Source organism: Malurus melanocephalus, unplaced genomic scaffold (genome assembly GCF_030028575.1).
Source record: "Malurus melanocephalus ecotype Western Australia unplaced genomic scaffold, MMel_1.1 scaffold_61, whole genome shotgun sequence".
Lineage (NCBI taxonomy): Eukaryota > Metazoa > Chordata > Aves > Passeriformes > Maluridae > Malurus > Malurus melanocephalus.
The window spans coordinates 1370481-1385231 of NW_026623293.1; the positions used below are offsets into that span (position 1 = coordinate 1370481).

The following is a 14751-nucleotide window of genomic DNA, read 5'->3' on the forward strand; positions in this document are numbered from 1 at the left end:
CTTCCTGTCTTGCTGCAGTTTGACATGTCTAACTTTTGCTTCTATCCCATTTCACCCATCTTGCAGGAACCAGGAGGGGTTAGGATCCATAGTTCATGATCGAAAATCTCAGACATTGCCTGTTTCCCGTAACAGAACAGGAATGATGCATGCCAGATTGCAGCAGCTGAGCAGCCTGGATAACTCTCTCACTTTTAACCACAGTAAGTCTCATGACATGATAACATCTGTCATCCTCAACCAGTACCACAACACCAGAGACAGGTCCCAGAGCCACACCAGTGCATCCCGATGACTTTTACTGTTCTAGGTCAAATGAATAGCTGGAAGCAGTCGATGGTCTGTTCTCTGCTTTGTGATAGAACAATCAATGCTGGCTGATGCCATAACATGGAGCATGGTTAATTACAGTATATCTTAAAATTGTATTTTAATTCTTTTGGAGTTATATACACCTCAAATTTGTGCTGCACATAGTTACAAAATTTACCTTTTTTTCTCCATTTGCCTTATTAAGCTTTATTTTTTTTTGTTCCTACTTGGTCTTATAAATTACTAGTCTAAAAATAAATATATGCACTCTGACCATATCTCCATGTTTTGACATCCCCTAAGGAGAAATAATTTTCTTAGAATTTCTACGAAGATTGTGAGCCCATGATTTAGTTTGTCTGGAAGTAAAAAAGCGTCCAATAATGAAGTGATTTTTCTGTTTTCAGTGTGAGAAAGATATCAAGTATTCTTGGAATTTCTGTAGACAATGGTAAGATTTAATCAGGTTGAAGTCAGCTTGTATAGACTGCTGTATTGAAAACTAAATCTGCTTGTGGCCTATCTTTTTAAACATGCTGCTTCTAAATTGCAATATACTGTATGTGAAGTATTCTAAAGCACCATTTTTCAATTTTCAGCTTCAAAAAACAATGAAACTGGTTGACTAATCCAGTAAAATACACCACTGGTACTGAAAAGAATTGTGTGCAGTAAAACGATTATTTGAGTTAACTGTATGTTCACTGTGTTCATTCTTTGATTTCCCAAAGCATATCTAACTGTCTCTTAAAATCTTTTAGCTCTTTTTTCTGCAATATAAAGCAAAAGTTTGCCAAATTGCACAAGATTTACCACATTGTTTTGTGTAAAAGTGAAAAAAAAATCCCAAAGTACCTCTCTATTTATAAATGCATTATCACATCTGTTTAAATATAAGAAATGCGATTGCTTGCTTTTAGAATGTTAGACAACTATCTCTGTGGAAATTACTTTTTTTTCCTCGCTGCTGCTGCTGTATCAACATAATTTCTACATGGTTGTTGATACACAAAAGAAARCCTTTACACTGTGTGGCTACACATTGAATGTAGTATAATACTTTGTAGATAAAGATTGATTTTTAAAAAGAAAATCTGAGAAATAGATAGCACGTCCCTGTGCAAAGAGATTTCATACTTCCAGAACTTGGCAATGTTTACTGATTTTTTAGGAAATGGTGAGCTGAAAGATTTTAAAAAATGCATGCTTACGTAAAAACCTTTCTGTTCTTTTCCATCTGAAGGAAATTATGAAGGAAGGTGTCTCAGATAAGTTTGTCTAAACTGATAATAGGTGTTTTTTAATGGACATTTAATAAATATCAGGATATTACACCTTGTATTGACCAAGATTTTACAAGTAGAAAATATGTTGCTGTAAAAACCATATCAAGTGTGAAATTGATTTTTATATCTTTGATCTTGCTGTCTAACTTCCAGTTTTGTTTAGTTGTCAGTCTGCCTCTATCATGTATCCAAAGTAGCATTCAGATCTTGAAAAATCTTTTAGGTATTCTATGTGGGATACATAAAGGAAGTATCTGGTGGAAATAGTTGCTTTGTTTCTAAAATCAAGATTCTTTGGCAAGATTAGTGTAAATTATAAACTTTTTTTTTCCCTTTCTAATCACCTGAAGAAAAAGAACTGAAATAATGATGTGAGAGATACATTTCAGTATCTGAGAAATTTCATTATAGTTTTGTGCTTAAAGAAAGAATGTRCAAATGTAAGGAAACTGGTGGTTACAGGGGTACACGTGTAGTTCAGCCAGGGAAGCAAGAAGGTGCAGAAAGAAGTGGCCAGGTGTCATTATAAAACACTGTGGCATTTCTTCAGCTCTTTACTTGATCTCAGCWAGTTTGTCATCCTTGCCATTGATTTAGTGATGATAAGTTGGCTGTAAATCTGACTTATAAACATGGTCCAGAACAAATTTTTATGAAGCAGCCTGGGCACATTTGTCAATCTRGTGCTCAAAGACTGGTGTTAGGGAACATAAGTGACATATTATAATCAGTGGTAAAGCAGGATATGTTTTTAAAATTATTAAAATACACTATGGAACTAGAAGTGATAAAATGTTTTTATTGAMTATGGAGCCATTGCATGGTATTGCTACAAGAACAGAATTTATTATTTGGGCGCTAAACTGCATATAAGTACAGGATTGTATTCCTTCAACTCTTATTGTTCTGTATTTTATCATGGTTGACTTGGGATTARCTTTGAGACCATTGTAACATCACTAAATTACCAAAATTACATATTTTCAGCTGTAACTTCATCCTTTCTGCAGTACTTACCAATATATATGTGTGTATATATATAACTGTATAACTTTATATATATATATACATGTGTATACATGCACATATATATGAAATATCACATAGTTTTAACTGCTGTTTAATTCTTCTATTGTTGAAGTTCTTACTCAATATATTTTATGATCCTGTGCAAATTATGTTGGAATAATTATGTGTCCATWTTGGAAACTATTTAAATGCATATGAATTACTTTTCTGTACTGAATACTAATTTCTGCCAGGCTTTTTACTTGTTAATCTTTTCCTAGTTCAGCAAGTCTTTTGGAAATAAGAAACATTTAAATGAGTGTATCCAGCACTTACACTTCATTTGGAATTTCTGTAGGCTATGGCCATTCAGATGCAGATGTCCTTCACCAGTCTTTACTTGAAGCAAATATTGCCACCGAAGTTTGCATTACAATTCTGGACACTCTGTCGTTATTCACAATGGCTTTTAAGGTTTGTTCATGACTTGGTTTCAACTTCTTCCATAAATATCTTTGAGAAGAAATATTTTTTAAATTATTTTTTAGATTACATTTSGTAGTCTATTAATTTAGCATTGTATTTTTAATTTTTCTAGCATTGTATTTTATTATTGTCATGTAAAATTTATATCTCATAGCAAAATGCTTTGGCTTTAGTTACACATCATACACCGGCAGTAATCTGTGGGAAAAGCTGCTTCCTCAGCCTAAMTTCTTAAAAATAATTCTAAAAGCTTTAGTGTCTATCTGATACTAGTGGTAAATGTGTCTTTTAAATGGCCATGTAAGGTCAAAGATCCATGGCAAAACCATAATTGGATGCTCTCAGACTTWCATATTGAACTGGGCTCCTTATTATAGTAATGCACTCATTAATAGTGATTTGTGTGTTCCTCTTCTGTAAYTTTTTTCAACTTGTCCACTAATAAGACTTCTTTTAGTTGTATCAGATGCTGTAGAGCTCTCCTGTGGAATCTTTATATAGCACACCCACTTACTTACCCCTCTTGTCTATTTTAATGAGATTTTCCAACATTAAAATCGAAGCCATAAAAAGGAGAGATGATAATTCTAGCTTGTTTCTCCTCTAATTGGGGAAGTGTATCCAGATTCTTGCTTGAAGATTCAAATTTAGTGTCTTATCTCTAATCTAGTTATGAAAGCATGATCTTATTTACAATKAAATTCCTTTTACCAGTAATTTAATTAATAGAGTTTAGGGCCAGTTCTGTCCACAGACCTCGTGACAGACTTAAAAATGAAGATATCTAGCTATAAAGATTTAATACCAATGTTTTAAATCAAATTTAAATTAAAATTTAAATTAATGTTTTAAATTAAATTTAAATTACTAATGTTTTAAGTTTAAATTTTTAATTATCAACCCATCATGCTTGGAATGACAATCCTTCAAGGTTATCTGTGTGTTGTATATTGAGAAAGTAGGCAAGAGTATGCCAGAATAGTCTCAAAGATCCAAACAAAACAGGTAGAAGAATCAGGAGCTCCTATTCAATAAATGTCACTAAAATACATAAATTCAGAGTCATATGATGTTTTGGGGTGTAAGGGACTTCCAGAAATCATCCAGTTCAATCAACCTTTCTGCATGGGCAGAGACAGCTTCCACTAGACCAGGTTGCTCAAATCCCCATCCAGCCTGGTCTTGAAAATAACTTCCAAAGAAATGGGCAACCTCTACAWCCCAGGGCAATTTGTTCCATTGCCTCAGCACCTTCACTGTAAAGGAAAAGTCCTCCTTATGTCCAGTCTGAACCTACCCTCTCCCCCTCATTTGGAGGGAATGACAAGGAAGAGTGCAGTGTACAGAGGTGAATTGCAGAAGGTGCAAGACCTTGTAGAATCATGTTGTAGTAGGAGATGCTGCAATGAGAAAATCACACTGTCTGAGCTGCTGAAGCAAAGTGTGTTAATACTTTGAGTGTGTCTCTCAAAAAGCCATTAATAGAAATGGATTTAATTAAYAACTGATAAAAACAATTGTGTTCTGTAAGTCTGTTCAGAAGGCAACACCTCCTTTATGAGCAAAATTATTGAAATGTTAGAAATACCTAACTAAAATTAGGTATAGTTTTTATAGTTGTACAACAGATGTGTGTTATCAAACATCTTGGTAATGCTATAGAGATTGTATTTTTAATTGTCCTGCTTTTTGATGATGTGTATATGTTCTTAAAGTAGTATAAATGTATCACTGTACAAAACTCCTAAATTCTCATYATCATGTTCAAGAATCAGCTACTGACTGATCACGGACATAATCCACTGATGAAGAAAGTATTTGATGTCTACCTCTGCTTCCTTCAAAAGAATCAGTCTGAAACAGCATTGAAAAATGTATTCAGTGCTTTAAGGGCACTTATTTACAAGGTAAGAAGTTTAAAAAACTACATCTTCAAGTACTTGTCCAGTTCTTTAGTTAACAGTAARCTATGTAACAATTTGAGAGCTAACATCCCAAAATAAAATTGATGAATAAAGGACAGATTTGATCTCAACAGTGTGGAATGCTTGTCCTTYGAATTGCTGTAAAAATTGTTTTGTGTCATGAGCTACAATAACTCTTGTTTTTTTCCACAGTTCAAGGATATGAATATATTTATGTTTTTCTTGAGAGGCTTATTTGATCAGGATCTGAAGCTAGTTTTTATGAATAAATTCTTTGTTTTCTTCTTTTTCCTCAGTTTCCTTCTACATTTTATGAAGGTAGAGCTGATATGTGTTCTGCACTGTGCTATGAAATTCTCAAGTACTGTAATTCCAAACTGAGTTCAATTCGTAACGAAGCTTCTCAGTTACTTTACTTCTTAATGAGAAATAATTTTGACTACACAGGGAAGAAGTCTTTTGTTCGAACACATCTGCAAGTTAGTATATTTTCTTTGTTTTTTGGGTTGTTTCTTTGGGTTTTTTTTTCAATATTGTAGATAAACAGTTGCATGCCAATGTGCAAAAGCTGCCAGATAAAGACTCCAATTATTTAGGTTCAAGTAAGGCTGATATTAAGAGTGAAAAGATGGCATTAAAATATAWTCAGTACAAGGAAATACTTAGAAACAGTTGCATGACCCTGTGTTTTGTAGGAAATAAATTTTATTTATCAAGGCAAATGTTCTGTTTTATAGATGTTATTTTGTTTGTTAAATGGTGTACCCTGTTGCATCTGAAGAAGGAAAAGAATGCAGCAGCAAGCACATAAAAGCCTAAAACAAAACAAATAATTAGAAAATTGTGTGTTCTGACAAAGCTAGGAACAGTASTTTGCCAGTTTAATGACCTCTGGCTAGTTCACCCAGCAATTAGTAATTTGTCTTGAATTTACACAAGCCTGTTTTTTCCTTGCCTATGTTATTRTACAGGTAATTGGAAAAGAAACCCCAAACATTATTTTATTTRGGAGAATAATTTTTCAATTAAAAAGAACAAAATTTCCTTTGTAATTGCTTTGTAGGTACATCTTAAGGGTATTTCATGAAGTATGCACTAACAAGATATTTGTTTYTGTCAAGGTTATTATTTCAGTGAGCCAGTTAATTGCTGATGTTGTTGGAATTGGTGGAACTCGATTTCAGCAGTCTCTTTCCATCATCAATAATTGTGCCAATAACGACAGAATTATCAAGGTCTGGTTTTATTCTTATTTCCATACTGTCAAAGGATGCTTGAAGACTCTTTCATAGCATCTTTTCCAGTTATGTTTTATCATTTTGCTGAGCAATGATTAGAAAAAAGTCATTAACCTAACTTTTCCATATTTTAGCACACTACATTCCCTTCTGATGTGAAGGATTTAACAAAACGGATTCGCACCGTGCTGATGGCTACGGCTCAGATGAAGGAGCATGAGAATGATCCAGAAATGCTTGTAGACCTCCAGTACAGTTTGGCAAAGTCTTATGCCAGTACACCTGAGCTGAGGAARACGTGGTTAGACAGCATGGCGAGGATCCACGTTAAAAATGGAGATCTTTCAGAGGTAAGAGAAAAAAAGTCCAACTCATTTTAACTTTGTAACAAGCTAAAACTTATCTTTTTAGAAAGGGGATGTACCATATGTAGTTTTCAGCATGCAACGTAATAAGTATTTTTAGTACATTTTGAATTGCTGCTGGATTAGTTTCAATAGCTGATAAGTTTTTGTCCTACCCAAGTACATCTGTAAGTAATTTCTGATTATTAATGTAAGGAACATGTTCAACTGCTATAGCTGACACACTGCTGAGAATGGAATGCTCAGTGCAAGCCATGGAAGACAGGCCTTGTGCTTAAAAATATCTTTGTTATTACTTGCTAGAACACTTAAAGCCACTCCTTGAATTCCCCTCCTGTTATCTTCATAGAATTAGCTTGATTTTATTCCAAATTGCTTAATAAAAAAATTCCTAATGTTCTTAAAACTGACAAAAAATTTCTTGTGTTGTTTGAAAACAAGGAAAGCTTTCTGATTTTACTCTGTTGTTAAAATATTTAATTCTAGCAGAAAGGAGAATTGAGAGTGGGGATTGTTGTATGTCTTAGTGTAAATATTTTATCCAGATACTGATTAATTTTGTTTCTTTCTGGAAGTCTGTTCCATCTGAAAGTAAATTGCTTTGTATGAAATCATTGAATTTCATAAATATCTGTTAGGRTGAGCATCATGTAAACAAGTAAATATCTCCAGGAAATACAAGCTGCTATCTTCCTAACTCAATTCTTAATAATAGAATTCTCTTCTTCTATGCAGTAGTGACATAGAAGACATACACAGTACTCTGTTATTAGCTTGTCTTCTGAAGTGAAMARCYTCAGGTATCTGAAAAGACAAGAATYATTAACAGCTTTTTTGTTTCACATAGCACTTAAAATACATGCCAAAAAAGAGACTTGCCTGTTTTTATTCCAKCATGATGCTCCTACCTTGTAATTTGTGACCCATGGTATCACTCCTAGATTGTGAACTGCTGTCCATGCCACTTGGTGCTCTGGTTAAGGAGAAGGGAGTGCACTTGCACAGTTCCTGTTTTGCATAAATGAGGTGAAGAATTCTTCACAGTAGTCATAGAATATCTCCTGCAAAGCAGCAAAAAGGAAAACTGAAGAAATTGTCCCATTCTGGGTCTTTCTTTTTATGCCTTGTTTTTAATAGTTCAATTTTGATTGTATTTTAAAACATTGTTACTATTTCTGTTTTAGGCAGCAATGTGCTATGTCCATGTAGCAGCACTGGTTGCAGAATATCTCACACGAAAAGGTATGATTTGAAAACCTTACTTTAATGTATTCAAATATATTTTTCATTATAGTTTGAAAAAATCAGTTGTTTCCTTGAGGAAATTGTAGGTATTTCAGTGTTCACCAGGGAAAAAATTCTGACCTAGCCAGGTAGCATACTCACATATTTRAGAGTATACTTGCATATCTAAGGGGCAGCATTTCAGATGAAGGCAAAGTAAAATGTTTAGGAAAGTAAAAATTTTAGTTGTACACCAGAACTGCTAATAGCTGAAGTCAGATGCTTTCTAAAGCAAAGTTATCAGTGAATATTCTTGTTCAACAAGGAATCCCTCACTGCCTCTAGGGAAACCTGGCATTGTCTCCTCTCAGAGGAGACAAATTTGTAAAAATTTTCAGATGTTCAATCAGTGATAATAGTCCTCAAAGTGTTTCAGCTTGTCATGGTGTTCTGTAGAAGTGGATTCTGATGACCCTTGAGATAGGGTAGAGAACTCTCTTTTATCTGTAGGATCAGAAGAGTTCTCAGTCAGGGATTTGAGGTATGGATTATATTAAGAAAAAGGGATCTCTAGAAGAAAGTTTCAGGAGTCTGTTATGACTGGTTCTGATGCTGAGTTAGTGTTTTGGATTTGTAGGCAAATTCATCTTCTCATGTTTGTCTTTTCATAGCAGTTCAAAATGAAACAAAATCAGGAGTCTAAAAGATGACTTTTCTCTGCTCTTTTTGTGYTTCTTGACAAATGCTTGTGTAGTGTATAGGCTATTTTCTTTACCCAAATGATTTCAGAACCTTCTCAGAGACCAAACCTGAACTAAGTTGCTTGGACAAATTCCTGAGTCCAGTTGGAAGCCTGATGATACCTGAGAACTAGTGATAATCTCTATAAATTTGTGAGTCCTTTGGGTGATCTGCTATTTTTGTAAACTCTCATATAAAATTTATTTCCTCTCAGTAGTACAGAGGGTCAAACTTCTACCTGTGATATTTCCAGGAACAGAAAAGCCTCTTGCATTTGAGGCAGTCATTCAATAAAACCTCTAGTGGTTGGCTCTTACCTGAGCAGAAAGAATTTTTGTAGGAATGAGTTGTGAAATAAGTATGTGCAAATCCTTGTGCTTCCATAATATTTACCTATTGCCCTTGAGGCTTTAATTGATACAGAAAATCCTGTTTTCTTAATTCAGCAATCTGGTATAATAAAAAAATAGCTAAACAGCATGAGTAAAGAGACAGGGGTCATGTTGAAACATTCTGCACTCCATTTTTGATGAGTATTTTTTTCAGGAAATTAGATGGCTATTTTGTTAGGTTTTTCCCTGATTTTCTGTATTTGAATAATCTGGTTTGCCATCCCTTGATCATTTTGTAGGGTTAATGTAATTCATATTGTTCATGCTGGAACAACTGACATGCCAGAGCTGTTCCTGTGCACAGTTCCAGCATGACTTCACACCRGTTTAATTAAATACTATAAAAGTCACCTTAAGTACCTTAGACTCAGGGTGGAGTAGATTAGGCACGCATTTAAGATAAAGTAGGAAGATTTTGACACTGTTTAGTTTGGTAGGTTTGAGCCCAGATATGAACATTTGTGGTTTTTTAACMTCMATTTGTACATTCACAGTAGTKCAAGGTCTTATATTTTAATCATGCWGTGGCAGGCCRATCAATCYTTTTATTTATTTTGTGGTAGGTATATTTAAACATGGCTTCTGCCTTATCCAGAATCACAAAATGGCCCAATGCTATCCCGCTGGAGAAAAGTAAATTTGTGTGTATTTCTTTTTCAATGACAGGGATGTTTAGGCAGGGTTGCACAGCTTTCAGAGTAATCACACCAAATATAGATGAAGAGGCTTCAATGATGGAGGATGTTGGAATGCAAGATGTTCACTTCAATGAAGTAAGTAAACATAAAAATGTTAGCATTGGTGTACATGGAAGGGCTGGGATTTTTTGCAGGTTTTGTGTTTCAAGCTGGAGAATTACCAATATGAGGGATATAATAATTGTTTTCGGAGCTGCCATTCTTACCCTAAAGCTGAAATAAAAAAATTCTGTGAGGTGTTCCAGCTTCAGAGAATTTACTATATATATATATATATATTTTAAACAGTGCTAGCATATTAACTCAACACCACTTTTGGGATAAAAAAATAAAAATAAGCAAAATGGGGTATTATTATAGCTGGCAGGATGAGCACTAATGTGGGCTATTTATTAGAGTTAGCAAAATCTGTTGTTTTGTAAAACTGACTTGGATTTAAGGTGTTATTCCATCAGAAATAATGAAAATGTATTCACTGTTTTTTGCTGTTTACAGTTTCCCTAAGCAAATACGTCATAACAATGAAAGTGGTTTTACTGACACCAGACTCGTGTCCATGTGTTTTTTCTGGCTTAAGTTTTTCTCCTTGTATCTTTGCTGATCCATCTGTGCTGCCTCTACAGTGATTTTTACTAGTAAATAGCCTGTATGAAAATATTATAAATAATCTTACTTATGAAAAGCTACATCTGCACTACACATTTGCTGGTGTAGTTGGGGAAGAGAGCTACAGACCACTGCTGGCAGCAGTCATGTTGGAAAACCCCCTGATTTATACGTTTAGATGTACAACAAAAGTATTTTTCTTCTGTGTTTTAATTAGTGTATGGTGAAGCTGTATGACAATATTATTTGACTGTGCAAATCATTTTATGGTTTGTATTTTTCTTTAAATTTTTGTGCTGTCTTTAAAACACTGATTCTTCTGATCCAGCATGACATTTACTATCTTACACAAAGCAACATAGAGCAAACTGCTTTAAGTTAACAAAGATCAGGAATTCAAGTGACTACTGCTGGTGGAAAGTTTTGTTGGCAATTCTTGTCACTGTTTCCCTGCCAAACCATTTGTCAGAGTTAAATTATTGTGCATTTTTTAAAATTGGAATGTCTTTATTCTTTTTCTCATTAGTCACTCCCTGCAACAAGAATATACTGCTTTTTCTGGGTCGTTGAACCCTACACAAATTTATTTCCATCTCTCAGTATTTCCGTGGAACGGAAGTAAGCCAAGAGTGAAATTATAAACCTGTAGAGCTTGCAGAGGGTTCAAACCAAGCCAAATTTAATATTTTTCCTGCATGCAACCCTTTCTAAACTTAACCACGTAGTACTCTAACTAAATATTGGAAAATGTTACCATTTTTAAGATAACTTCTGAAAGTTATCTGAAACATGGAAGAAACAATAAAAGGGGACAAGTAATGATACAATAATGAGTAACAATAGGGAAGAACTGTTTTGCTTTAGCAGACTAAAAATCATGGATAAATATGATTATTAGTATTTGACAGAAGTGCTCCAAAACAGTTAGTCCAGTTCTTCAAGGACTAGGAACAGATTCATATATTGAGTGTTTCCTCAGCATGTTCATATGGAAGCAGAACTGTATTGTCTGAGAAAAAAACTGTATGACAGATTGATTGGGTACAGAAGTAAAAAAGCAGAAACATCTTTCAAGCTTTATTTTATTACTACTTAGCAAAATTATGGGAATTCTTCCTATACATGRTAACACAAGCCATGTGAAATTTCTTCCTTAAAACTTGAGATTCCCTGTTTGCCAGTTATTTTAGAATTAAATCTCCAAAGGAGCATTTACAAGTATTGGAGGATCAGAGAGAATCCCTTCAGGCTTCTAAAAGGGCCAAAACATGTTTCATATTTTCCAGTTTATAAAAATTCTTCTTAATTAGTCAATTTAGTTCTCACTTTAAAAGAATTCTCTCTGAAGYCAGGGTTACCTAAGCTAACCAGATAAAAAAACAAAATTTAGTTTGGGATTTTCCTTTTTAACAAGGCTGCTTCCATCAAAACAGTTGCTTGCCTGTGACATTCCCTGAGAGGCATTATCCTAACTTCCAGATGGGTGAATGAAGTGGCTTCACAGGAGCATAGTGCCCTCTCAAGGCCATACAAAGACAAGAGCAAAGCCTTGCACCTGCAAAAAAAAAAAAAAAAAATAGCAGAAAATCTCAGTGGGAGCTTAGCAGCAGCTCTGTAGAAAGACTTGAAAGTTCCAGTGGACAAGTTGAATGGGAATCATCGATGTGGTTTTGTGGAAATAAAGGCTAGAGAGGGTTGAGTCAAGAAGAGGGAAGGGGGGCTTTCCCCTTTTAACTTGACATTTATGGAAACCAATCTCTAACCTTGTGTCCAGCACTGACCCCCAAAACTCAAGACAGGTATCAAGAAACTGAAAAAGTCTGKCTCCTAAAGCTAAAGTGACTAGTAGAAGAATCAGGCTTTTTCAAGAAGTGCATTGTTAAAGAGTAAGAGGCCGTTCTCCCAGGTTTCCAGGGAAACTGATGKGTTATATGGAAAATAATTCTTCCCAGGAGCATGGGTAAGCTGGGGCAGGTGGCTCAGAAATGTTGTGCTCTTTTGTTCCTTACTATCAAGTCTCCCGCTTGAAGCTGCTCTTTTTGTTCTTTCCCTTTTGTAAACAAAATTTTATTGCTTTGCTGCATCTGGATGCCCTCTGGTGTTTGAATTAGGGCTTGTGTCATAAAACAGTGTTTGTGGACACTCCTCTGCTCCAGCAGTRACACTGTCAGCTCTCACCACTTGGCTGCTGAGGATGGAAATAGTGGGGAGTCTGTACAGCCCCATAAAGACTGAGAAAAAGGAGGGAAATTTAAGGTCTGTCACAGCACTGGTTAAGGTACTATTTTTTAGTCTTTTTGCTGTCAGTATTAAAAGTTCATTTTCTTAGTGATGTCTTTTTACTGACTTAGTGCTCTGCCAGAGGGAGGAAGGGAGTGGAATAGAGCAGCTTCTGAGTGTGAAGGGAGTCTGTTGCAGYTTCTGCCCTCACCAATGTGAAGCAAGAATGGTACAGGAAGGTATCAAGAGGTTCTAAAAGAAATATACAGTTTGTGGCAAATACAAGGAGTACGTGTGAACACTCAGACCATTCAGTCTTGTTTTGCTTCCTTTTAGCAATTTTTGATTGCCACAATAACTACATGTAGATAATGCTGTTTTGAGGTGAGATTTCCCTTTTCACTGAAAAGAACTTTGGTATAATTATTTGCTCTGCTTTTGATAACTACTAAATTGTTTTATGCTTTCAAATGTGTATCCAAATCTAGGATGTGCTGATGGAATTGCTGGAGCAGTGTGCTGATGGACTCTGGAAGGCAGAGCGCTATGAACTCATTGCTGATATATATAAACTTATAATYCCCATTTATGAAAAACGGAGAGATTTTGAGGTACTTAACTCATCATAATTAAATTTGAGCAAGAAAAAAATCGTGAATTTTCAAGTCTAACTGCATGATGCATTGGACATTACAGARCAAGCACTTTAAAATAGTAACCAAAATTTGAATGTGTTGAAATGTTTTGTGTTTAATTTTAAATAGTTCATTTTTTTTCTTTAAATAAGTACAAATTAGTCTTACATATTGTCATTCTAGTACAAGTGTTAAACCTAATACTACCACTCAATAAAAGAACATTTTCAGTTGTTAAGAGCTACAAGGGCATCATTTTTTATGTTGAGATAGAAAAGTTCTGCTTTGTTCTTCTACCTCATTGTTGTTTTCTTTTACTTTTAGAGGCTTGCTCACTTATATGACACCCTTCACCGAGCTTACAGTAAAGTTACAGAAGTTATGCACACRGGCAAGAGGCTGCTGGGAACTTATTTCAGGGTAGCATTCTTTGGACAAGTGAGTGTTACTTACTTTCACTCGTCTCCTTAATGCTGTAAGAAAAGCCTGATTTCATTTTACAAGGTTTTCTGTTTCATCAACTGTATTGATACYGTGACATAAAAAGCACAAGGAATGTGTTCTGTAAGAAATAAAGAAATGCCATCAGTAATTTATTTTAAAACTTTCATCAAATCCAGTAAAATTCTTATTACTTCCCTCAGTAAATTTTTTGCCTTTTTTCCTTTTTCTTTTTTTTTTTTGTTTACTACCTTAAGGCGGCGGTAAGTTTTCTGTAACATCAGTTCCTAGCAATGTATTGACTTAATGTCTGTAGTGCTACAGTGTGGTTTGCAAGGCTGCTTCTTAGATGGGTATGCATTAATAGCCATTGCAAGTCAAAAAGTAACATCAAGCTCCATTTAGAGAACRGATCACTCCTTTCTATGCATCAGTATTGCATGCTTCAAACCAAAGTTCTGGCTGTGTATGGGGCAGCTTCACATCCTCTGGTACGTGTCTAGAATGCCTCTGTATCCCTATGGTATCACGCAGTATCAAATAATACACTCTCTAYGTGCATAGCCCAGTTGCTTAATTGTTCAGCTGAGCATGGAGAATTGTAAAATACTCTGAGCAGTATAACTTTACATGTATTCTGTTGTCTTTTATAACTTTATAGCAATACCAGTTTACAGACAGTGAAACAGATGTTGAGGTAATTACAGTAAACGCTTACAAAAGCAAGCAATGCAGTACAAWCTACTGCATTTCACCTTAGTTTGGTGTGGGTATTTTTGTCAATCTAGCCTGTGTTTATACATGATATGTTGTGCTTTTCTATTTTGTCTGTTTCGTTTATGAGAAAAATATTTTTTTTCTGGTTTCAAACATGAACTCAGACATGGCTTGTTGTTTTAAACCAACGAACTGTTTCACTTTCCATGTAATCTGTTGTGCATTTAGTTGTGGTTTAAAACTGGTGCTATACGTAATAAAATAAAGAAGTATATACTAACAGTGCAACCTAAAGTTAAGATTTTTGCATAATTAAATTTCTGGAATCAATTTTCTGGAATTAATTTTTTGTTGCTACCTAAGGAAAATTTTCAGATTATTTTCAATATAAGCTATTGCCAAAAATAGTCACTTGTGAATCAGATAGTCCTGTTGGGCAAGACTTCCAGTTCTGGTG

At 34.7% G+C, this 14751-nt stretch overlaps 1 protein-coding gene across 8 annotated transcripts in view; it reads left to right on the forward strand.

The window, feature by feature from the left end:
- DOCK9 (dedicator of cytokinesis 9) overlaps window positions 1-14751 on the forward strand; it is a 110386-nt gene that overhangs the window by 87651 nt on the left and 7984 nt on the right. For 3 of the 8 annotated variants that reach the window (XM_057366187.1, XM_057366193.1, XM_057366188.1), the window contains 10 exons: window positions 67-203; window positions 2965-3080; window positions 4862-4999; window positions 5314-5496; window positions 6139-6252; window positions 6390-6605; window positions 7805-7862; window positions 9644-9750; window positions 12990-13112; window positions 13461-13574. In XM_057366187.1, the coding sequence (XP_057222170.1) occupies window positions 67-203; window positions 2965-3080; window positions 4862-4999; window positions 5314-5496; window positions 6139-6252; window positions 6390-6605; window positions 7805-7862; window positions 9644-9750; window positions 12990-13112; window positions 13461-13574 (1306 nt within the window). Of the gene's footprint in view, window positions 1-66; window positions 204-719; window positions 764-2964; window positions 3081-4861; window positions 5000-5313; window positions 5497-6138; window positions 6253-6389; window positions 6606-7804; window positions 7863-9643; window positions 9751-12989; window positions 13113-13460; window positions 13575-14751 lie in introns of those variants that run through there. The other 5 variants (XM_057366189.1, XM_057366190.1, XM_057366191.1 and 2 more) reach the window with 3 other exon arrangements.